Source organism: Phoca vitulina, unplaced genomic scaffold (genome assembly GCF_004348235.1).
Source record: "Phoca vitulina isolate PV1807 unplaced genomic scaffold, GSC_HSeal_1.0 scaffold10, whole genome shotgun sequence".
Classification (NCBI taxonomy): domain Eukaryota; kingdom Metazoa; phylum Chordata; class Mammalia; order Carnivora; family Phocidae; genus Phoca; species Phoca vitulina.
The window spans coordinates 44,266,412-44,292,704 of NW_022589713.1; the positions used below are offsets into that span (position 1 = coordinate 44,266,412).

Genomic DNA, 26,293 nt, shown 5'->3' on the forward strand with positions numbered 1-26,293 from the left:
AATAAAATCGTTTAAAAAAAGAAACATTGGCTATTAAAGATGACATCCATATTGCCAAGCTAAAAAACATCAGCTGTATAACAGCCTGATTAAACATTTTATTTGAGCAGAAAAAAATGAAATGTATACTGTGATACAGTATAAATATTTTTTACCTGATGTTTATATTAAAGCTGTGCACATTTTTTTTAGTTCCTAGGGGCACTAAAATTTAAAGTAATGTACACTTAAGGTTATTAAGTGATTTGAGCCAATATCCTGGAACATGCACTGTGCGATTCTATGAAATCTTTCAGAAGGTGAACAAGTGTCCTTCTTTGTTGAGTGGTGATATCTTTAACTGCCTTGGTCAATGCTGGGAAAGAAACTGTAAGAATTAAGTATAAAACTAAATTATTTTGCTGGGCCTTCATACTCATAAGCAATTATGCTGTGCTTAATATTTTATAAAGTAAAGGAAATAGCTATTTAGCAACCTCAGAATGAAAACAACATAATAAAAGCTACCCGTTATTGTAGCTAAAGTGTTGCTAAGTGATTTATATACCTTTTCTCTCTCTTTCTCTTTACAGTAATTTTTGAGGAAAGTGTCATAACTCCCAAATTCAAAAGGATTGAATAACTTGTCCAGGGTCACATGGCAAAAATGTGGCTGATCCAGGATTCAAAGCCAGATCTATCTAATGCAGACCACATGAATGAATGTGGGGGGAAAGAACTTCAAGAGATCACCAAACCAATCCCTTCCCCTGGGAGGTGCTGTCAACAGAGGAAAATTCTGGGCTTCCCATTAATGTAAGTTTCCAGTGTAGAGGATCATCACTTTTTTGATATATTTTAGGTTCCATCACCCCATGTGTGCACCACTGTGTTAGAGAAGGAATGAATTATGGGACAGTGATGGTCCAAGAGTGGCCACTGGGGTCCCTGAGCAGGACACAATGAGGATCACCAAGGCACCTATACCTGTGCATGCGTCAGGATCCTCCTCCTCTCTAATTAGCCAATGGCACACATAATCTGCCTAGACTAACACATACAGCTGCTCATGGTGCTCCATTCCACTCAAGAGCTCTGTTGTATTACAAAGAGAGTTTTCGAATTATCCTTCTGTGAAATTCAGCCACTTTGAAAGATCAGGTGCCTTAACCCAAAAATACAATCCCAGTAACAAGCCTGTGTGGATGAGTCAGGCTAAGGGAAAACGTGAAGAACACACTGGCTCAAGGCAGCCTTTGCCATAGGTCTTTGTTGTCTTTGTTTAGGCTTCCTGAAATCTTAATTGAGGTTCTTCCTGTGCATCCAGAGCTCATCCACCAGAATCCAGTAGATAAGGAGACTGGTGTATGCGGTGGGGGAGGAGAGAAGAGGAGGGGTAGGGATTGGGAGGTTGGGGAGGTCAATAATAGTATGCTCCACCATCGCTAATGGGGCTGCTCCTTAGGGTCCCTAGAGAAGCCAGTCAGGCTATGATAATGACATCAGCAACAGCAGTCATAATAATAGTAACTGACATTCGCTAAACACCCAAATGTCAGGCACTGAAGCAGGTTCCCTCATCCAGCCCCCAACTCCAAAAGGAGGGCATTATCATCCCTTGCCCTTGGCAGTGAGTGGTGGATTTGAACTCAGATATATAATTTCAGCATCTGTGTTATTTCCAACATGGCACAGACTGACTCATGTCAGTAAGGCACCCAACCTGCTTAATTAATGATGTGCTATGGTTTTTCAGCCAATCCAACCCCAGCTATTGAACCAAAGCTGTTTAATAAAATCGCATCTATTTAACCTAAGTTATTTTACTTCTTCATGCCTAAGTTTCCCTGCATGTAAAGTGGGGCAAATAATAGTATGCTCCACCATCTACTTCAAATATCATTATGAATATTAAAAGAGTTAATATTTATAATACTCCTAGAGCATGCCTAGCACACAGTGTTATGTAAGTGGTTGTTACATAAAATTCTCTCTAAATAAAGCTTGCCCCTACCACAGCTGGGAGAATGGCCATATTCTTCCAGCAGAGAAAAACATGACTAAGAGAACCTGGGGTGGAGGAAGACTCAGAAGACAGACAACAAAGAAGGTTCTTGTGTTTGAGGGTGTCAGGAAGTCAGGAAGGAGGATGCAGGCCTCCCGCTTGAAGCCAATGGTCTAATGTCCACAGGTACTGAGCTGGAAACTGAGCCCATGAGTTCTAGCTTCTCTACCAGGAAAAATGAGAGTGAAATTTTTAACTGTAGCATGAACAGTGTCAAAGGGAGCTGAATCACAAGATGTGTGTGGGGGTCACAAGGGAAGTGCCCACTGCCTCAACTATATTCATATGTTGAGTTATATCCCAGGGATAGAAAGAATGCCTGGGCATGGTTCCGGAAGTACCGCTGCTGATCTCCAAAAAACTACAGATTTTCTCCAAAGAGCCAGAGGCCACCCATGCCCTGGCTTCCTGCCTCCTCCCGCGACATCCCAGCGGCACCCTGCACGCTGGTTATGGTGAGCCACACCTGTGGTTTCCTCAACTTCCCAAGGAGTTTTGAGCTCTGGTCTCACCCCACGTAGAGCACCAATGAATGACTACAGTCTTACTGGCTTTAGGGCAGGTCCAAGACCTAGTTTAAGAACGGAGAAAACAAAACTCGTACTGCTGATCAATCCAATCACACTTGGTCACACAGGCACCTACCCTGAGCAAACCCTTCCCAAGGAGCCACTCCCTCCCAGCACCGAGGCCAGGGCTGGCCCACTGCCTCCTCCTACTCTTCACAAGGACGAGGACAAGGCTACAGAGCACGTGGTACACAGCCGGGGTAGAGTGTGAAAAGATGAAAGGGCCCTACCCTGCCCCTCATGCCCATTTCTGAAAAAACATTGCCCCCCAAAATATGCTTCTAGCCTTCTCACAGTCAATAGGTCTGGTGATGGAGCAGGTGGATATTTGTTTGCAGAGTATTTAACATCCTAACCTTGCTATACATCATCCCTCACCCCCCAGCCTGCAGCACATTGCCATATTCTTCATGACCCATTCAGATACTCTCCATCCAAGCCAAAGCTTTCTGCTTGCTTCTGTGGCCTGTAGCAGATCTCTGATGCCCACATGCCATGCTCAGAATGCATCCAGTGCCAAAGCATTACAGCCAGATAGTGATGCCTGTGATGGTATCTCTGAACTGTTAACCTCAACCCCAGCCCTCTCGCCCCAAAAATAAAGACAGGAAAAGAAAAGCCTTTAGTTAGGGGACACCAACAAAAGAATGCTCAATACAGTTGCAGATAATGCTTTTCTTTATTGAAAATATAATTTGGGAGAAGTGACCTGTAGATATTTCTGCTGTTTGTTAATTCCCCTTATGCTAAAAGATAGGGTTCGCTCTGATTTACAATAACCTCCCCTGCCCATCACCTGGTCTTTTTGGTGGTCTCCTTGTCTTCCAAGAGCCTTCTTAAGGGTCCTGACCTCTGTAGAACTTTCTCAGACTTCTCAAGCCAGAATTGATGGTTGTTTCCAACCACACATTTTTAATATGAATTCTAGCACTTACACAATTAATTACACTGTAAATACAAGCTTGTAAGTTTTGGTTACCTCACCCATGCACCCACCCACACACACATACTCCAATTACTCAGCTGTGAGCATCTGGAGGTCAAGAACTATGTATTATTTATTGTTATATCACAATGTAAAACATAGTGCTTAGCAACAAGAATGGACATTTATTAAGTGTATTTGGAATGAATGTTTTTGAATGGAAATTCTCAAATGTTAGCTCTTCTGCTTCTCCTGGCCTATCTGATTCCCAGGTATTGTTCAAAGGTGTCTCCAGTAACTGCATCAGTAACTACAGTTAATCCTTCATTGTCTCATTCCCAGTGATACGATTCTTCTGAAGAAAACTGATCTGTGACAGGTATGGCTACGTCTCATCGCACAGCTTGACAGAGTACTGGTTGGGGGATGCTGGGGTTCAGGACTAGGTTTCTATTCTTTCACGATTTCAACCATCAACAACTGGTAGCCTATTATGTGCCAGGGGCTGACCCCTGCGCTGTGTTCCAGCTTCCAGGGACTCAACAGTAGCTGCCGAGTCTTCATCTACCATCCAGTGTGTAAACTTAGGTGACTCCCTCAAGCCTCTTGGCTGCAATCTCATTTATAAGATGGGAAGAAAGATTGCCCTACATATTTCAGCCAGGATCAATTGATATAAGCCAATGTATTCTTAGTTTCACTTGCTTTAGAAACTGTTCATGTCCCTAAACAAAAAGCCCAAGCTAAAAGTTCTGGTGTTGGTGAAAAGTGCTCATGGATAAGGCTCAGAGCACAGGAAGGTGTTCTGGGCACCTAAATGAGCTCAAGTTACAGAGAATGTGGGTCAGCTCAGATTCATGGACCTGAGCAGGGGCCAGTTAGGAGCACAGGTGTTTGGACCTTTGGAATCACCCCTGCCAATGACACTGTTTCTGAACTATGAAATCTAAGCAACTGCAGAAAGACTGCACCTTCATAATTTTTGTAAAAGCCGTGGATTAATGAGACACTCATTCTTGAGCAGACTGGGGAGGGTCGGAGAGAAAGCATGGCTGCCAGACCAAGAACCAAGAAGATGAATGGGAATGGGGACAGGGTCATCGCTCACTTCATGTCTCTGTGTCACATGTTGGTATTCTTGGGATATTTCAAACTTTTTCACTATTATTATATTTGTAGTATCTGCGGTCAGTGATGATGGCTCACTGAAAACGCACATGATTAACATTTTCTGGCAATAATTTTTTTTAATAAAGGTATGTTATTTTAGACATAATGCCATTTCACACAGTAGACTATGGTATAGTGTAAACATAACTTTTATATCATCTGGGAAACCAAATAATTCATTTGACTCACTTTACTGTGAGATTCCCTTTATTGCAGTAGTGTGGAACCAAACCCGAACGTTTCTGAGGTGTGCCTGTGTGGTGTTCTGTATTTGTTGAATTACGATGATGTTTATGTGAATGTTCATAATCATATAGGGTTGAGTCCATGGCCTGGCTTCAGTCATTCTCAATGAATTCTCTTGTTTCTGTTTACCAAGTCAAAGGTAACCTCTAGGTAACGTTAAAAGTGCAATCTATCCTGGGGCTTCCAGCTGACACCTCTTGCCTCGATTGTGGTCCAAGACTGGCCCGAGTGGAGGAGTTGTTTCTTAGCAAAAGGCATTTTAACAAGGTCTGTTAGCCCTGGATGTACTCCAGAACAAATACATTTGAAAACAGTGAAGCGCTAGGAAGAGGCGAACCATTGTTCTAATAGGGACCATCTTTCGTGACGCCTCTTCATGCGCCGTACAGTCCGGCTGGTAATGGGAAGCAAACCAGAGAGATGGGCCTGCTCTATCTCCAGAAAGTCATCAAGCACCTGAAACATAGGTGCTTTTTATATTTTTGTCTTTTTTTCTTTTTTTCTCAAATGACAACAAACTGTTCAACTGCTGGCTCAATTTTGAAGTCTATCTTCTAATGATTTTCTCTCTTAATGTATCATCAATTAAGGGCTTGGTGGTTGGTGGATATGCATTTGGTTAATTATAGGCCTAAAAAGGTGGGGCTGGGGAAATGCCTACTGGCCTCAAGATTGAGTGCAAAAATTTAAATACCAGAGTCTAAGATGGTTAAAAATTTGGCATTTTTTCCCTACCATGTCAATGGGCAAAGTTCATGATGATGACACCTGCTAGATTGGTCACTGTTAGAAGAAAATGCTGCCAAGGAATCAATGATTTGTTAAGTTCCCTCACTGTTCCAAGGCCACAAAATGTGACTCTCTTCATGGGGTTCCATGGTCCACAGGTCTGCAGTCAATGAACAGGAATGGTGCTACTAACCTGTGTGACATTTCGTTGGCTGTTAAAAATCCCCAGATATTTCAAACTGTGCAACATGGCAGACACCGATGGTTCACTGTAACCATTCACATCTGCTGTTGTAGTTGAAGGCAGCCATGGACAACATGTACCTGAATAAGCATGGCTGTGTTCCAGCAACACCTTTTTATAAAAACAGGTAACAGGCCAGATTTGGTCTGTGGGCCATCATTTGCTGACTCCTTTAACAGTTGGAATATTAACATTTTTCATTTTTCTTCTTGAACAGATATTTTTATCCCATTCTACCTCCCTTCCAGAATTTTCTTTTAATGTCATATATTTTTGTGTTTAAGTCTTATTTATCACACTCTTATCATTCTTTGTCACAGAAATGTGTGTAATAAATTGAATTTAATAACTTTTTGAGCTTGAGGCTCTAAGTGTCAAAATATTTATCTTGGGTTGAGTTATCAATTCTGATTATTAAGACACAATTGATCAAGAACATAAATATACAATATCATAGCACAGGAAAACTGTATGAAATTCAACTTTCAGTGCTCATAAATAAAGTTCTATTGGAATACAAAAAACTCATATATTCAAATTCTGATAAATAGTAAAGAAACATAAACATACATTTATTGGAAATACATCTTGCAGGGAGATGTCTTTTTTATTGGTTCCTGTATGCACAGATGGATACCATTTATTATTTGAGTGAGATAGTGTTCAGCACTAGTTTTATGTGTTCTTTTTAAAAACTTTAAGCTACGAGGAAACATTTTCTATAGATAGGGACAGAAGCAGTTTGGTTTTTTTTAAAGCAATATCCTTCAACTTTGAACTCCATCTGAGTTATATGCCAAAGATCACATGGCAATCTAGGATCCAATATTATTTTTAGTGGTCATTTAGGCCCTCCTTCAATTTTGTTGAAACTAAGGAAGCAGAAATCACCTGCCCTGCAAAAGGGGACAGTGCTCAGCTGTTAGATACAACATGTTTGTGGCACCCCTGGCCTTTACACAAACATCGCTTACACCCTCATGTTCTCCTCCATTCCCATAGATTGTTCTGCTCTTCTGAATTAACGTTGTAGCTGAAACCCTTTCTGTTTGCTATCCAACAGGGATTTTAGAAAATTAGAAACACATGGAACTCTTCATCTTGCAGGTCACGCTTTCTTATTGGCTAGACCTGCCAATTTTGAGAAACCACATTTAAGTGTGGAAGATTAGAAAATATGCAAGAAACAAAAATATCCCCTTCTCAGTCCCATGTCAGGATTGTCACCTGCCTCTTCTCTTTCTTGGCCTAAAATTTCTATCTTGCAGCTCTGATTGCAATTATGTCTTCCATACCAGTTACAGTTCTTTGGGTTCTGTTTTAAACAGCAGGAATGAACTCTGGATGACTTCTGTGAAAAGGTAACTTAAAGGAAAATCTGGTGGCTTAAAGAATTGAGGGAAAAGTTGAATATCCAAGACTTGTGGCGGCAGCATCAGGGATCTCAGTTATGGGAACATCACCCCTGGTCGTCATTTTGTCCCCTATCTCGGGATGACTCAGCTCTAATTGTCCTCAGTTGATGTGTTGCTCTAACCAAGATTCAAATTCCCAGAGAGGATCAGATTTGCAGTGTTAGGGTCATGGGCCCATATACTGACTGGGGGCTCATCTTCCAATTTTTCAATATCCTAAGTTTTCTTTTCTCCCAGCTTTGCCTAAATCAATGCCTGCATTACTACTACAACCCAAATTTCCCCAAGTGCCACCAGCCTAAGAGAAAATACACATATAAGGTAATCTTAGAATTCTGATGTTACGGATTCTGTGCCTCCTCCTGAACAAAGCAGGACATCAGTGTCCTCTCACAGTATGTCTCCTGGGTCTTTTTTGGAGTCCTCGGGAAGTCTCACGGGAAGTCACTGGTGGCACTTCCCCTTTTCAGCCCCTGCCAATGTCCAGTTGTAGAGAAATCACTGGAATGAGGGTTTCTATGTTGCCAGGCCCTGCTCTCCTATGCAAATGCCAAATCACTGCCAAGCTTCCCTCGGTGCTACCACAGCCAATAATCTTCCCTATGCTTGGGCTTCTGTCCTCAAAGGAGAATGCCTCTCTTTCCAGGTCTATATCATACATTGTCCCCTAGGCTGCAGAGTAACTTTGTTGGGTCCCATGTTCCATGGTGAAAACAGTTTCTTTGTTTCTGCCTGTGGCCCCCTCTCTCTGGGGCCAGGCAGGAGAATATATGAAGGGGTCTCCCATTTCACTTGCCTCCTTCTCTCCACCTCCTATCACCCTTTGTCCTACATTACTTGAAGATCCCTGTATTAGTCATCATTCCCCCAGAAAAAATGAACCAATAGGGGATTATATCCATCTGTCTATCTATCTATCTATCTATCTATCTATCTATCTATCTATCTATCTACCTATCATCATCTATTGAGAGAGACATTTATTTTAGGAAACTGGCTCACAGGACTATGGAGGCTGACAAGTCAAAAATCTTTAGGGAAGACCAGCAGGCTGGAGACCCAGAGAAGCACGGCTGTTGCAGCTAGAATCCAAAGGCTGTCTGCTGGCAGAATTCTTTCTTCCTTGGGGAAATCAATCTTTTTTCTTGAAAGGTCTTCAACTGATTGGATGGAGCTCACTATGGAGAGTAATCTGCTTTACTCAAAGTCTACTGATTTGAATGTTAACCTGATCTAAAAAATATCTTCACAGCAACATCTAGACTACTGCTTGACCAAACACCTGGGGAGCATGGCCTCGCCAAGCTGACACATAAAATTAGCCATTACAGCCCCTTATGTAAACAGACACATTAGTAAAAACCCATGGTTGTCAGCCTAAAAATGTATCCTAAATGCTCATTGTGAATACCACAGATTTAATCAGAAGCCTACTAAGCTTTGTATGTCAAAGTAAATCTTTCTTCTTTTTTTAAACCTATTAAAAGATGTGCTGAGAGGTAAAAGGTTTACCAAAATATCTCAAAGATTTAGTTCATGCTCTTAATGTTCAATGTCACACAATGTCATAGTCTGTATTTTCCCTAAAAAGGCAGGCCTTTAGAGAGTCAGTCAGTCAGTGGATACAGCATCCACTCAACGCCGGAGGTCCAGACAGGATACACGTTAGAGTGAAAGGCCTCAGCTAAGAGGGACCGTGAGGAGCCCAGAGTGCCAAAGGGAGGGGAGTGTCATGTGGTACCTTGCCCTCCTTCCCTGATATTCACTCCCATGTCTTAGTCTGTATTCATTGCTATGGCTGCAGAGGAAGTGTAAGTGTGCGGTTAACTGCCTGTGGACACACAGTGCCTTCAAGGGGAACAGAAATCTACACTACCCCTTTAGCACCGGAGCCCAGACAGAAGCACAGACTGTCCACTGCTTCCACAGACTTAAAAGTAGGGTCCAAGTGGCTGGCTGAGCAAGGAGGCCTGCTGGGAAGCTGAAGGAGAGGGGCCCCAAAGACTCAGGCTGTACTCCTGGGGGAGACTATAAGGAGAGTCTTGAACTTGGGACTGACAAAGTGACCTTGGCTAGCCACTTGGTCATTCCAAGTTTCAGACCTCCCTGCCTCTAAATTGGGGCTAATCTCTTGCCCCTTCACAGAGTTCTTGTAAGGGTTACATGAAATAACTCATCTGAAAAGGCCAATTCAATCCCATGCTCATAGCAGGCACTCTTGATATATTTGTTATTTAATCTATGGAGAGTAAAAAAATCAGTGACCAGAAAATAGATCCCTTAGCTTTCACTGGGGGCAATTTACATTTTTCAAAATTCCCAACTGCCTCATGATTCAGGTCACTCTGACAACGATTAGACTGAGTGCTGCAGTCATGGTCTCTATGGAGATCTATTATAGACAGGCTGGTATATATAACCTAAAGCGCCCATTATTTGGAACTTCAAAATACAAGCCCCCTTTGATGATTCCATTTTCCCTGGGAAGCTGGGTGATTTTAGCTCTGTGGCATAAAGTGGGGGGGGGGGGCTGTTATGGGAAAAGCAACACTGAGGTGATGGGGGAGAAGATTTGGAATGAGAAGGAGAGAAAGGAGCACATCCTAGATTTATGTTTGTTTTATGTACACCTGGTTATAGCAGCACACATGTAAAATGTGGGAAATTTGGAACCTAAATGGAAAATAGGGGTAAGAGAACAATTATTTATCCATATGTTATCTCCCAATGCCAATGTTAACAGCACTGATGTGTGTATTCCCTTTCAATCTTTTTGTTTCTTTTATTATATAGAGTGATTATCTTGTATGTACATTTTAGCACTGTAGTTTTTTTTATAGAGTTTATTTATTTGAGAGAGATAGAGAGAGAGCCCAAGTGGGGGGCATGGAGAAGGAGAAGCAAACTTCCCGCTGAGCAGGGAGCCCAACACTGGGCTCGATCCCAGGACCCTGGGATCACGACCTGAGCTGAAGGCAGATGCTTAACCGACTGAGCCACCCAGGTGCCCCAGCATGGTAGTTTTTAATAATGTGTTTTAATGTAAGAATTTACCCATGCTAATATAATATATACACTATCTTAAAGGGCTCATCATATTCTATCAAGTTGAATATGCCCTAATTTGCTTCCACTGTCCTACTGTTGGACATTTAGATTACTTTTGTCTTTGTATTACAAATAATTCAGTACACCTCATTTTTGTGCAGTATTAAAAAAAGCTTCTATCTTCTCTTTAGGTATAGGTTTTCAAAAATGAAATTACTGGGCTCAGGGGCTTAGACATGCTAAAGGCTCTTGATACATGTTGGTAAAAGGTTATGCCCATTTTAATTCCACCAGCAATGGATGAGTGTGCCTTTTTCAATCTACCCTTGTCAACACTAAGCCGACTGATGAAAAAAAAATCACTAATTTAATGAGAAAAACAAAACTACTTGAAGCATACATCTCTATTGCCTTGCTTTCTAGTGAGGTTCAATATCTTCCCATATATTTGCTCACCTGTGAACATCCTTATCCCATAGTGATAATTTTTAATACTGTATCTTCTTTAGGGATATTGCAAATCCACTGCGGTATCTCTAAAACATACTGTGGAGTTCATACCAAAAGGGAAGTATGCTAGTCTATGATCATGTGGACTGTGAATAAATGATCAGATACAAGTAGAGGATATTCAACTCCAAGTGAAAAGAAATGAAGGCTTAAGTTGTCTCAGAAAAACCAAAGCAAATGACATAGGCATAATGAGATGTGTTTGATTTTGATTCCAAGATAATTTTTTTTTCTCATTCCCTGACAACAATCTCCCAAACTGGTCTGTGTTAAAGATAGTGAAAAAAATCAGAGAGAACAATTTTTATAATGAAGCAGAGAACTAGGAAGCCAATTTGTTCCCAAGGAAAGATCGTTGTTCTTGAATCAATTTGACCCCAAATGACAATGGCTGATAAGTAAGGTCTGGACTTGCTCTGCAAGTTTGTTTCCTGCAGAAGATCTTAAAATGCAACTACTATACATGCTTATTTATAATGTCTGAATGATTCTATACAATAAATTGCCTAGGAGATAAATATATATACATATATATAATAGACAAATATATAAATATATATACATATATATATCTCATATATATGACAAAGGGAATGATTCAGTAGTATCATATTGGCTATATAACCTCCAAAATTAGTAATCCAGCATTCATTCTCTAATAAATTCATCTAATGTTTGTTAATTTCCCAAAGTTAAAATTCTAAACTTACAACAAAAACAGCTTTTTTTTTTTTTAAGATTTTATTTATTTATTTGGAAGAGTGTGTGTGCGTGTGTGCGTGCATGCTCGTGCATGCACACAGGGAGGCAGGGGACAGAGGAGGAGGGAGAGGGACAAGCAGACTCCATGCTGAGCATGGAGCCCCCACGTGGGGCTTGATCTCAAGATCCTGAGATCATGACCTGGGCTGAAACCAAGAGTCGGATGTTTAATCAACTGAGCCACCCAGGTGCCTCACAAAAATAGCTTTTAACGGAAAACATATGAACCAAAAGAATGAATGAACTAACCCGCTGATCATAATTACAGCAATGACCATTAAAAGGGAATTTTCATTTAAAATTAAAATACTTTTACTGTAATAAATAACCAAACAGAAGACTAGGACATGAAACAAAAAAGAAGAAAGCTGAATTTACAGATTTCCCCATTTTTACAGAGACTAGACACTATCTGGGCCCTCCCTGGTGAACCCTACATTTCTAACCCAAGTTGCTCATTTAGAACTACACCATAGACAGGCCCAGGCGCATGACAGTCATTTATTTCTGATGCAATTTGTTAATATTTTTGCATGAATGTCTACCCTCACTCAACTCCTAACTCCTTAATTTTTTGTGGACAAGAATTCTTATTATTATAATTATTCCTGGCTCCATAGGCATATGGTTGCCACTGGACAAACAGCTTGAAACTAAATCAGTACAGTACAAATGGAACTAATTTATATAGGAAAGGAAAAGTACATCGTGGCCAGTGGGCAGTGAAATATGGGTCTGAATGTGGCCTCACAAAAGTGGTCACCTCTGCAACTTCATAGAGCTGCTATAAAGCATTTCACTGAGATTTCACAAGCTCACACACACACAATGTGTTCTTCATAGATTCTGACATATACAGTGGTTTTAAACCCAACTGTTTGAATATGAATCTACTGGATGAATATCCACAATAAAATTAATCACCTCTAAACCCAGAGGTGAATCTCAGATTGCACCAGGAGCAGAGAAACTGATGAACAATGTGGATGGTGGCATAGTGCCCACAAAGCCATATTCCAGCATGACACCGGCTTTTGCCAGGTAAAAATGTGTATTTAAAGTCTAAACAATCTGTTGTAAACCATTTTTTTTCTGATTAAAGAAACTTGACAGGCTTTACAAGCTGTTATCAATCAGAAATTTTTCATACATGATCCAAGTCAAAGTAGTCCTTAAACGCTTCACATGATGAATCTGGCTGTGTCTGTTGTGTAGTTCTAAGGAGTTATACAGCTTGACTACGTAAGTAAAACAAACTCTTCTGAGGCATCCTCCAAAATATACAAGACTGTCAGCCCACAGGTCATACATCTGAGGTGCTCTGGTCCAGACATACTTCTCTATCAAATTGGGCCTTAGAGAAATTTCTAGAAGCAAAAACCTGCCACATGTATCATGGATTTTTTCCCTAGATATGTTCCTATGATGAACTTGAATAAAATAGGGAATAAGCTCCACTTTTCCATCAATATTATTACAATCCCAAGACTCCCAGAAATGTCCCCACATGACATCATACAAGATGAAACAGCAAAATTCCCAACTTCTCTTCAGGACTGTCCTTCTGCCAACTTTCATTAAATAAGCATGAGTGCGTTCTCTCTGTGCTAGACACACTGAATGTGGATGACTTCTCAGTAATCCCCCCCTTTCTTTAAAAAACCGATAGAGCAAATGTACATGAGTTTTTCAGATATCTTTCAAGGTATCCTTCTATGGATGATTTTTTATTTTCTGATGCCCTTCCAACACTCAGGGAGTTGTCATGAAATGCTGACATGGAAATGATGCAAGATTTAGTTCAATGGGATTACCAAAGCCTCCTGCCTCCTCATTAGGTGGCTAGAAATGTGAAATAGAAATTTAAAATATACTGTTCCAGGCCCTCCACACATCTTGGGGGATCTTTTCTGCTCTTGACATACCTTGTCCAAGAATGCTCTGTGATTCCTCTTCCCAACTGGAGTTCCATCTGGGGTCCCCTTGTCTTCCAGAAAACCTCGTTAGGATACCCTACACTCTCTGGATCCTTTTCTCTTTAAAATTCCTGAAGCCTCATTTGTACCATGCATTTGGCTGCTTTGGAACATTGTCCTGTTCTGTTACTCAACATAACAAAGATCTGTGTGTCTTCCACCTGCCAGGCTCTCGTGCTGCAAATGGAGTTGAAGAAGACAGGGAGGGTCCCTGTTCCTGAGGCATTCACCACGGATTAGTTTGGTCACTAACATGGGTGCCATAGCAGATGTTTGAGTCAAACGCTGTGTAAGACCCACCCAGCTTGCTGGGTGCACAATTGTGACATTCAGCCACACCATGCTCTTCTACTCCTTATTTCTGTTACCTCTTGGCCTGCTTGTTTCTCCTCCTCACTCAAGAAAACTGTGTCACCTGGATTAGTCTCCCCCTCCAAACTTCTGCCATCAAAACTGTCACTTCGGAATCCACGTGCACTTGCCTTTTGGTCCCATGCCTTCCTCAGCTAGACCTCAGCCACCTATGCCCATGTTCACCACCCAATGGATCCACCTCGGAAACCACTACTTCAAACATGTTTTCCCCTACACAAAACTTTCTCTGCTAAGTGATAGTTCTTCAATTTTACCAGGTACTTCTAGCTGACTGACCTCTCCATTTTCTTTCCATCATCTACAGCTCCTTTTTGTCTTTCTTTCCTTTGTTATCTACATTAATCTATCATTTTAATTTCTACATTTTAAATATCTTATACTCCATTAACCTTGCATCTGTCCCAACCCTCTGAAAGCCTCTCCAACCCAGGAAGAACCTGACGGTCTGCTTTCCTCATGTCCGCATGTGTGAGGTTGAGTGTGGCTGGAGCAAAACACATAATGGGTGGTCGGAGGTATACAGATCGATGATTAGAATCCAGCTCAAAAGCCTGGGTCTCCAACTTCTGTAATGTCTATTGCACATAATCTCTTCCAACTCTCTTGTTAAGCACTTGACCTTAACCCAACTTTAATGAGAAAGGGAAGACACGACACAGGATGAACCTGGTTGCATCATCCACTCCCAAGCACAGGCTCACCTATAATTAAAGTCTCCTCCTTTCCTTTGGTGCCACAGGGCTTCTCCTCCTCCTACCAAGCTGGTATATGGGGACTCGGATAGGTTCTTTGCTCTGAAAGTCATATGCAGAACCTGGCCAGCACCCCATCCTGGACAAAGGGTGCTCAACAAACCACGTTTGCTTCCACTGGTTTCTCTTTATAGCTCAGAGACTGAGCCCCTGGGGATCCCAAGGGAGCTGAGCAGCCATCTCCATTAACTAGCTTTATGGGAAAATGCTGGGGCTTGATAAGTTAAAGGATATAAATGAACAAACAAGGCAGGAGTAAAGAAGGAGAAGTTGAGGGAGGCAGGAGCTCCTGTGTGTGTTCTTGGGAACAGCCAATCTCTGTCTTGCTCACAGTGAGAGGCATTATGGCAGGATGCAATGAATATGAATGTGTTTTGCAGATGCTAGGATCAGCAATGATTTAAGAATTCCAAGCAACAAGCACCAGACACTGGCTTATCAAACTTATCAGTTTCCAAATACTCAGTGTATCAGAGAAATACTCTGGCAGTCACTGAGGGAGAATAAAAACACACATCTCCGTGAGACTCCACGCTAGCCATTTCCTTCACGTGGAGACCACCATCCCCACCCCCTTTCACGTTAGTAATTCTTTTTCATCTTTTACCATCCTGCCTTTATTTCTTGTTCTCTGTGAAGCTTTTTCCAAACCCTAGAGCTAGTGGCTCCTTGCTCTGCATTCCCACAGCTAACGGGTGAACTAGTCAGGCCTGTATCATGATATATACCATATACACGGTATATACCATGATCAACACTCATGCATTCATCATCCCCATAAGCAATCTTCCTGATCCACCATCATGTTCCCGCACCCAGCATAATTCCCAAGAATCCAGCACATGCCTGAATGAATGAAAGGATGAGACCAGACAAGAAGCACAGCCCTCCTTCGTTCTCTTTGTAAAGGTCACATGGTGTTCTGTACACCTTGGCAATCTCTTTACTGTGGTCAGTCCTCTGTGCTGACCAGTCAACCTCTGCTGCTCCTACCTGGCTAAAGGAAGACCATGCCACTAGCGGACACCTTAAGTCCACCTGGCCACTCACCTGGCTTGCTGGCAGACACAGCAGATCCACACCTTCTCCCGCTTCTGGTAGGAGCAGCAGCTCTTGCAGACATTGAACTTGCAGTCAGCACACCTGCGCTTGGTGTTGACCAGGAAGGTGAAGGGTGAGCAGCAGCGCATGCAGCAGTGCTCCACGAACTTCTGGTGCTTCGAGAGGATGCTGCACTTGCTGCCTTCCTCCGCCAGCTTCTGCTTCATCTCACTGGGCAACCGGGAGAAGAGAAATCGCACATCCGGTCAGGATGCTCTCTCCATAAAGCACCCACCCGGGGCCTCCCACAGGCCAAGCCACCATGGAGGATCTCCCCACAAAATGATGAACTCCGAAACACGAATTGCTGGACATGACATCCAGAGAGGAACCCTAATGGTGGATTAATTTTTGTGCATTTCTGCATGTCTTGTTCTCTATGAGAAAGCACATGAGCCTTATTATATTTCAGACAATAGACTGAGATACAAACTATTATAAAAACTAAGCACATCCTTGAAAAATAAAACCTTTAACTTAATTAATGCCTTTTTAAAGGAGCAGGAGATCATCTATGCTCAAACATTAATCCCCGCAACAGCCCTGCAGGGAATAGGATAAATGCGGCCCTGGTCCTATTTAACATGCCCCGAAACGAAAGCACCCAGGGATTTTAAAAGCTTTCAAATCAATGTAAGGCAATAAAGATTCTCTGGGTGATGGGCAAATCCCAAGCACTAGTGATTCAGAACTGGATCAAAGACAATCCTTTCTTCCAAAGAGCTCATGGTCATACTGGGCACACAGCCAGCTATATTAATGCACAACACCACACTGCATGTGCTTCTCTCTCCACTCAGGGAGAAGGAATGAGGACCCTGAGAGACAAGGATACCCCAAAGAGGCTGAGTTTCCTAGGGAAAAACTGACTGGAAGTAACCAAGGTACTCTGACCTGGCAAGTTTGAGATGGTTTTCCTGCTACAAAAATGGACACTCACAAACAGTAACAGCAAAATAATTTATTTTTTTCCATGCCCAGTTTGTGACTATGCAATTCATCCCAGACCAATCTATGATGTATACGGCAAATACTTTCTCCCATTTTGCACTTGTCTTTTCAACTTGGCTGGTGGTGTCATTCATTATTTAGAAGTGCTTCATTTTTCTGTAATTAAATTTGTCAGTCAGTCCCTGCAGTGGGATGAATGGTGGCCCCCAAAATGTGTGTCCATGCCCTCAGCACCACAGCCTGAAATGCTTCTTTATTTGGGAGAAAGGGTGTTTAGGGATGTCATAAGTTAAGGATCTTGAGGTGTGATCATCCTGGATTAACCTGACGGGCCCTGATTCCAATGACAAGTGTCCTTATAAGAGACACACGGTAGAGAAGACAATGGGAAGATGGGGTTCAAGTCCTCAGCCATCTCTGCCTCTCGGCTCCCTCCCCGGGCCCTGCCACAGGCCATGATGCTGTCCCATCTCTGCACATCCAGGCTCCCTTGGGACCCCTCTTTCTTTCCAGGGGCCTCCATGGCCCACCTGACCAGAGGCAGATTCTCAAAATCCATGGCCTAAATGGTGAACAACGGTTGCATAGATAGGAGTTGCTCTTGCCTGACACATTAGGCATGGGAGTAAATTAACCAGGACACAGGTAAGCAGAAAGGAAAAATATCAGAAGTACCTGTATTCCACTACTCGGAGTTATCTTTATGTACCATTCTCTCTCTGTTTCCCCCTTTCTCCCCCTACCTCCTCTCTCTTTTTCTGTTTCCTCTTCTTCCCTTCCTCTCTTATTTTAAAATGTTATTATATATACTGTTCTGACTTTGAAGCCTAGGAAATTATCTATTTTTTGTTTAGATTTTCAAGTATGTTGGCATAAAGTGGTTTACAGATTTCTCTCATGACTCTAAGACCTCTGCTATATTTATATCATGTCCCCTTTTCTTTCCAAATATTGCCTATATGACCCTAAGTTTTTTGCCCTTTGATCAGTAAGTTCTGAGCTTTATTTATTTTGTTAATTTAAATGAAGGACTAGAATTTGGTTGATTGTCTACATTGCTTATTTATTTTCCATTCCAATAACGTTCAGTCTTACCTTTATTACTTTTTCCTTCTACTGGTTTTGAGTTTGCTCTATTCTTTTTTCTTTTCTTTTCTTGAAGTGTAATTAAAACAAACTGAGGGTTCTAGAGGGGAGGGGGGTGGGGGGATGGGTTAGCCTGGTGATGGGTATTAAAGAGGGCACGTTCTGCATGGAGCACTGGGTGTTATGCGCAAACAATGAATCATGGAACACTACATCAAAAACTAATGATGTAATGTATGGTGATTAACATAACATAATAATAAAAAAACCACAGTATTATGTTTCAGGTGTACAACACAGTGATTCAACAATTCTATACATTTTTCAGTGCTCATCATGGTAAATGCACCCTTAATCCCCATCATCTATTTCACCCATCCCCCCACCCACCTGCCCTCTGGTAACCATCAGTGTGTTCTCTATAGTTAAGAGTCTGTTTTTTGTTTATCTCTTTTTTCTTTGTTTCTTAAATGCTACATATAAGTGAAATCATATGGTATTTGTTTTTCTCTGACTTATTTCACTCACCATTACACCTTCTAGTTCCATCTATGTTGTTACGGATGGCAAGATCTCATTCTTTTTTATGGCTGGGTAAGACTCCATTGTATGAATACACCACTTCTTCTTTATCCATTCCTCTATCAGTGAACACTTGGGCTGCTTCCATATCTTGGCTGTCGTAAATAATGCTGCAACAAACATAGGGGTGCATATAGCTTTTTGAATTAGTGTTTTTGTTTTCTTTGGGCAAATATCCACTAGTGGAATTATTGGATCATATGGTATTTCCATTTTTAAGTTTTCTTTTATTATGTTATGTTTTTGAAGAAACTTTTATACTTTTTTCCACTGTGGCTGCTCCAGTTTGCATTCCCACCAAAAATGCTCATAAGGGTTCCTTCTTCTCTACATCCTCACCAGCACTTGTTATTTCTTGTCTTTTTGATTCTAGCCATTCTGACAAGTGTGAGGTGATTGATATCTCATTGTGGTTTTGATTTGCATTCTCCTGAATAGTGATGTTGAGCCTCTTTTCATGGATCTGTTGGCCATCTATATGCCTTCTTTAGAGAAATGTCTATTCAGGTTTCTGCCCATTTTAATCAGATTATTTGTTTTTTGGGGGTCTTGTGTTGTAAGTTTTTTAATGTATTTTGGATATTAACCCCTTATCAGATATATCATTTGCAAGTATCTTTTCCCACTCAGTAGGTTGCCTTTTTGTTTTATTGATGATTTCCTTTGCTGTGTAGAAGGTTTTTATTTTGGTGTAGTTCCAATAGTTTAATTTTGATTTTGGTTCCCTTGCCTGAGGAGACATATCTAGAAAAATGTTTCTAAGGCCAATGTCAAAGAAATTACTACCTATGCTCTCTTCTCAGTATTTTATAGTTTCAGGTCTCATATTTATGTTTTTAATCCATTTTGAGTTTATTTTTGTGTGTGGTTGTCCAGTTTCATTCTTTTGCTTGTAGCTGTCCAGTTTTCCCAGCACCATTTATTGAAGAGATTGTCTCTTCCCCGTTGCATATTCTTGCCTCTTTGTTGTAGATTAATTGACCATATAAGCATGGGTTTATTTCTGGGATTTCTATCTGTTCCATTGATCTAGGTGTCTGTTTTGTGCCAGTACCATACTGTTTTGATGACAACAGTTTTGTAGCGTATCCTGGAATCTCTGATTGTGATACCTCTAGCTTTGCAAGATTGCTTTGGTTACTTGGGGTCTTTTATGGTTCCATACAAATTTTAGCATTATTTGTTCCAGTTCTGTGAAAAATGTCATTGATATTTTGACCTGTAGATTTCTTTGGGTAGTATGCACATTTTAACAATATTATTTCTTCCAATCCATGAGCATGGAATATTTTTGCATTTGTGTCATTTTCAGTTTCTTTCATCTTATAGTTTTCAGAGTGCAGGACTTTCACCTCCTTGGTCAGGTTTATTCCTAGATATTTTATTTTTTTGGTGCCATTGTAAATGGGACTATTTCTTAATTTCTCATTCTGCTACTTCATTATTATTATATAGAAATGCAACAGATTTCTGTATATAATTTTGTATCCTGCAACTTTACTGAATTCATTTATCAGTTCTAGTAGTTTTCTTTTTTTTTTTTTGCAGAATCTCTAGGGTTTTCTATAGTTTTTAGTAACTTTTAAAAAATAAATTTAAAAAAGTAAAGCCCATTTACTTTTAATGTTTATTCTTTTCTAACATATGCATTTAAGGCTATAAAACTCTCCACATATCCCTTTCACTACACCCCATTGGTTTTCAATCAAAACATTTTTATTGTGTGTTATATGCAACTACTGAATCATTGAATATTACATCAAAAACTAATTATGTACTATATGCTGGCTAACTGAACATAATAATAAAAAAAGAACATTTTTTTATTGTTATTCTGTTTTACATATTTGATAATTCTCAGACTTGAGATTTCCAAATGTAGGACTTTTTTATAGATTTTGATTTTACATTTTGATCACAGAAGAGGGTCTGGAAGAAATGAATTATCTGGTACTTGTTGAGACTTGCATGATAGCCTACAACATGCTCAATTTTTGTAAAGTCTCATGTGTGTTTGAAAAGAATATTTATTCTCTATTGTGAACAAAACATTAAATTCTCCCATTATAATTGTGGATCTATAATTTCTCTTCAATTCTAGTTAATTTTTACTTTATGCTTTTAAGACTATAATGTAAGGTGCATCGAAGTTCATAAATGTTATGTTCTTATTGAAATATTCCTTTTGTGATCACATACAACACTCTCTATCCATAATAATGCTTTTTTGTCTTAAAGTCTATCTTATATTTATATATATATATTATATATATTATATATCTTAAATATACTTCCTTTATACCCTCTTCCTGATTCTTACATTATCTTAAATTCTTAGAAGGGGTGCTAATTCTTCTACTGGGTATGTCTATGAAGTCTTGCTCAAGGTGGATTCTTTGCTTTTATGGTTCATCATTTTAAATGAGGTCCTCTTCAGCCAAGCTTGTTTCTCCTGTAAGTGCATTTGTTCTGTGCAAGTGCTGCAGCAGAGCAGCTATGCATTTGTTTTCACAAGGCACCACAGAGGGGTTATCAATTACAGACCAGTTTCATATTTGTTTCTTAGCTTGGAAAATCCTGTACCACATGAGTGGTAAGATTTGGATTTCCAATCCCACGTGCACGGCAGGAATGGGACTTTGAGCTTTGATTTCTTATAGGAGACTTCTTTTCTTCCACCCAGGGCTCTAGGCAAAGATCATCTACTTTCTAGCTTCCCTAAGCCAGTGGGCAGAAATTTTCGGGTGTCCCCTTTCACTGAGAGCGAAACCCTCCAATACCGAACATTATGCAGGTGTCTCATTTTCAACTGCTTGTCCTCCAAAGGCTCAAACCACATCTCCTGCCCCCATGCAGAAATTAACACTGCAGCCACTAGCCATCAGAGCCTCTTCCTTCTCCATCTGACCAGGCTGACCACTAGGATTTACTTCCCTCTTTACTTCCACCCCCTGGGAGTGTCCCCTTCTTACTTTTCCCCCTGACTTAAAAAAAGTCACATGCCATAACATTTACCCTTTTAAATCGTACAATTCTGTGGTTTTCAGTACATTCACAAAGTTGTCTAGCCACCAGCACTATCTAATTCCAGAACATTTTCATCATCCTCAAAAGAAGCCCCATACCAATCAAGCAGTCACTCCCCAGTGTTGGCCCCCCAGCCCTGCCAACCCAACCACTCATGTACTTTCTGTTTCCATGGATTTGCCTATCCTGGACATTTCATATACATGAAATCATACCTAATACGTTGTCTTTTGTGTCTGGCTTCTTTCTTTACATATGTTCAGGGTTCATCTATATTGTAGCATGTATCAACACTTCATTCCTTTTAACTGCCAGATAATATTCCATTTATGGATATACCATATTTTATTTATCCATTCACCAACTGATGGACATCTGCGCTGTTTCTACCTTTTGGCTATTATGAATAATGCTGCTATGAACACTCATGAGCAAGTTTTTGTGTGAATGGTTTTCAATTCCAGGAGTTGAATTACTGGGTCATATGGTAATGCTATGTTTAAGCTTTTAAGGAACTGCCAGACTGTCTTCCAAAAGATGGCACCATTTTACATCACCAACAGCAAAACATGAGGGTTCCAATTTCTCCACATCCTCACCAACACTTGTTAGTGTCTGTCTTTTTAATTATAGCCATCCTAGGGAATACGAGGTGGTATCTCATTGTGGTTTTGATTGCATTTCCCTATTGATGAATAACGTTGAGCACTTTTTCACGTATTTATTGGCCACTGGTATATCTTCTTTGGAGAAAAGTTTATTCAAACCTTTTGCCCATTTTAAAGTTAGATTACTTATCTTTGTTATTGTTGTGTTGTAAGAGTTATTTATGTATTCTGGACACAAGTCCCTTACCAGATACATGATTTACAAACATTAAATCTTATATTTTATTAGTGTTTTCAGTACAAAGAAGGATTGCACTAGCTCATCCTAGCCTGCTACTAGAACTGGAAACCTTTGTATGGTTTTATAACTTCATTTTTCACTTAACAACGTAAAACATCTTTCCATGACAATTCAGGTGTGTTTGCAGAATTAACTTTCAAGGTGTCCTGAACTGGCTTAAATATCTGGCAATATATGGGCAGGGCTAACTGCTTTGCATAGCACTGCCCGATACTTACTTGTTGCTTGAGCACTGGGGAGCAAGGGGAGGCTGAATCCAGAATTAGAAGGGGAGGTTACATCAGGCCAGCTGATAGTTTATACTTGGCTGAACAAAATATTTACAGGGAAACAGGACAGAGGTTTTTTTCCCCTAAGGCATGAAGATGTTGTTCTCCAGTCTCTCAGATTTACAGCAAGAGATGAGCTAAGTCATTGACAGCTCTGACATCTGTAAACAACATAAGAACAGCCTCAGCAATTGACCAGCTTCTACTGATATTTCAGAGCCACTAAATTAAATGGGATAAAACATCCAGGAAGGAAAGTCTTTGGGGATCATAAGAGCTCTGTGAAGTCAATCCACAGGATCACTTGAGCTTTATGAGTTTTGTTTCCTGACACACAGGGCTACAAACTCCAATGGCATTTAAAACTGAGTATCTAATAATAAAACTGTATCAATCCCTCCAGAATTTGTTCCAAGCAAATGGAGTGTTTGGAACCAGAGGTTCAGTGGAGGAATAGCATGGCCTTCTTCTGAACCATCTCTTATTTATCAGATTCTATGCCCTATAGCACCTCATGGAGAAAGACACTGAATGGAATTGTATAGGACAACTTACAGTGGCTGGTTGCAGAATCAACTAAGAATATGCAAGACCAGGTACCTGCTTCAAAACGTCCTGGGAAGGCCCCAAATGGACAGAGGGGTTTAGAGGCTAGGTGGCAAAGCTGAGCTCAGTCACTTACCAAATAGCCCCCATCTTTCTGAGCCTCTGTTTTCTGAGTGGCAATAATAATTCCTACTTTCTAGAGTTGTTTAAAGATTTTAAATGAGCAAAGCAACAATAAGCAAATACTAGTTATTCATTTGGATTAGCAAGAAATCCAGAGATCTGAGTACCCATAACATTGAATCACACTTGTTTATATGTCAAGAAGGTTTCTGTGCTTGTATCTGGACAAGAATGACCAGTACTTACTTGTTGCTTGAGCAGTGGGTACTAGTGGGTGTGAAGTAGTACCTCATTGTAGTTTTTAAGACTTTATTTATTTAAGAGAGAGAGCATGAGCCGGGTGAAGGGCAGAGGGAGAAGCAGACTCCCCTCTGAGCAGGGAGCTGGATGCAGGACTCGATCCTGGGACTCCAGGATCATGACCTGAGCTGAAGGCAGATGCCCAACCAACTGAGCCACAAGGTGCCCCTCACTGTGGTTTTGAGTTGTATGTTCCAAATGACTAATGACTGCAATGGACATCTGAAAAGCCTACCGACATTTCATGGTTTCTTGGTCCACTGCCATGCCAACTCTGATTGACTGGTAGTGGGTGAAGCACCATGTGTTGAGAGGACGTACACAGGCTCAATGGAGCTGGAGAGCCATGATAAGTTAGCAGTGTCTGCCATGGGTGTAGCAGGGAGAAGTGATGGCACATGTCACTTGTTTGCTATCAAAGAGACAGTAATTCTGATCCATACTTATGTAGCACCACTTCATGATCATAGACTTTATTTATTTAATATAGTCTGTCTATATTTATTTAATATAGTCTGTCAATATAGACAGTATTGTTTAGATTGCCAATTATTCACTCAATTCACACTTACTGAGTACCTACTATCGTAGGCATGAGGAACAGAAAGAAAACAAGACATAGTGCCTCACTTAATGGAACATGTCCTGTAAAAATTGGCACATTAGACATCATTTTTTTATTTAAAGTTTACTTAGTTAACATACAGTGCAATATTGGTTTCTGGAGTAGAATTCAGTGATTCATCACTTACATACAACACTCAGTGCTCACCACAAGTGCCCTCTTTAATACCCACTGCCCATCTAGCCCATCCCCCACCCACCTCCCTCCATCAATCCTCAGTTTGTTCCCTATCATTAGGAGTCTCTTATGGCTTGTTTCCCTCTCTCCTTTTTCTCTTTTCCCCCTTCCCATATGTTCATCTGTTTTCTTTCTTAAATTCCACATATGCGTGAGATCATATGGTATTTGTCTTTCTCTGACTGACTTATTTCACTTAGCATAAAATACTCTCTAGCTTCATCCATGTTGTTGCAAATGGCAAGATTTCATTTTTTTGATGGTTAATATTCCATTGTATATATATATACCATATCTTTATCCATTCATCAATCAATGGACATTTGAGCTCTCTCTAGTTTGGCTATTGTTGATAATGCTGCTATAAACATCGGGGTGCACGTACCCCTTGAGTCTGTATTTTTGTATCCTTTGGGTAAACATCTAGTAGTGCAATTGCTGGATAGTAGGGTAGCTCTACTTTTAACTTTTTGAGGAGCCTCCAAACTGTTCTCCAGAGTGGCTGCACCAGTTTGCATTCCCAACAGCAATGCAGGAGGGTTCCCCTTTCTCACATCTTTGCCAACACCTGTTGTTTCTTGTGTTATTAATTTTAGCTATTCTGACAGGTGTGAGGTGGTATCTCATCATGGTTTTGATTTGTATTTCCCTGATGATGAGTGATGTTGAGCATCTTTTACGTATCTGTTAGCCATCTGGGTGTCTTCTTTGGAAAAGTGTCTATTCATGTCTTCTGCCCATTTCTTAACTGTATTACACACATCATCATTTTTATAAAGGAGAAATAACAGCATCTAGTATATAAAAACAATTGCTTTAGTCCCCTCTCCCAGGTACTGGCTACTGGAACTAGGCTAGGCATCTTTCTTGTTTTTCCATGGTCTCTTTCATGTAGCAAAGGAGGCTGGAAGACTGGAGGTATTCATATGAGACTGGGGAGGGAGACACAATTTTTCCGTTTTATGTTCCAGTAGAGGCAGGCAACTGTGGGTGAATGGAGCTCCTTGGTCCCCTCTTGGTGGTGGGGGCTCCTTCAGCAGCAATGGGGCAACAGCCATGAATTGCAGGCCTGTGGAATCTGAGTTATACTTTTTCTCCTTTTCTCCTCCAGCCCTAAAGGCAGAAGCTCCTGTGGTTACTGATCTCTGGAACATCATGTTCTTCCTGTTGCTTTACCAGCTCTTCTAATACTTCTATAGCCAATTCCTGAATTTAAAAACCTCTATTAAGAGGGTTTTGATGGGACCCTGACTGACATCTTCAGAGAGTAGAAGTCACATACTGTCATATCCAAAGATTTTTTGAAGTCCCCATTCCATCTGACCTTGACATTAGCTCTCTTGACCACTCTGCTCTCTGGCTACCAGAGACTCCCTCGGAGCTATGGTTTTCTCTCCAGATTAATTCATGTTGCATTATGTCTTCTCCAGAGTTTGTTCCTTATTCCTCATCTTGTTTTCATTCCTCCTTTGAGGAGCTGAGCCCCATATGTGTCACAAATTATGGTGCATGTGCTAGTGGTTCTCACACCTTTGGTCCCACCTGCTCTCCTAAGCTTCAGATGAGGTTTGGAGCAGTCGAGGTCTCCATGTTGCCATCTTAACTGGACCTACCTCCAGCTGTCTAAGATTATAGTTATTATTTCCATCCCAGATCTTTCCCCAAAGAGCACAAAATTCTATCCCGAGGCCTCTTTGGAATCCTGAGAGGAATCCCCAAACCTTCCCTTTTTCTTATTTTTGCTTGTGATCGCACACCAAATCCTATCCATTTAGCACTATGATACCCCTTAAACACATCTCCCCTTAGCTCGGGCCCTCAGCATCAGCAGC

The 26,293-nt window shown here is 40.8% G+C and overlaps 1 protein-coding gene across 4 annotated transcripts in view; it reads right to left on the minus strand.

Moving 5' to 3' along the window:
* Positions 1–26,293, minus strand: part of MYRIP (myosin VIIA and Rab interacting protein) — a 399,641-nt gene that overhangs the window by 206,524 nt on the left and 166,824 nt on the right. For all 4 annotated transcript variants that reach the window (XM_032408946.1, XM_032408947.1, XM_032408948.1 and 1 more), the window contains exon 3: positions 15,816–16,037. In XM_032408946.1, the coding sequence (XP_032264837.1) occupies positions 15,816–16,037 (222 nt within the window). The remainder of the gene's footprint in view (positions 1–15,815; positions 16,038–26,293) is intronic.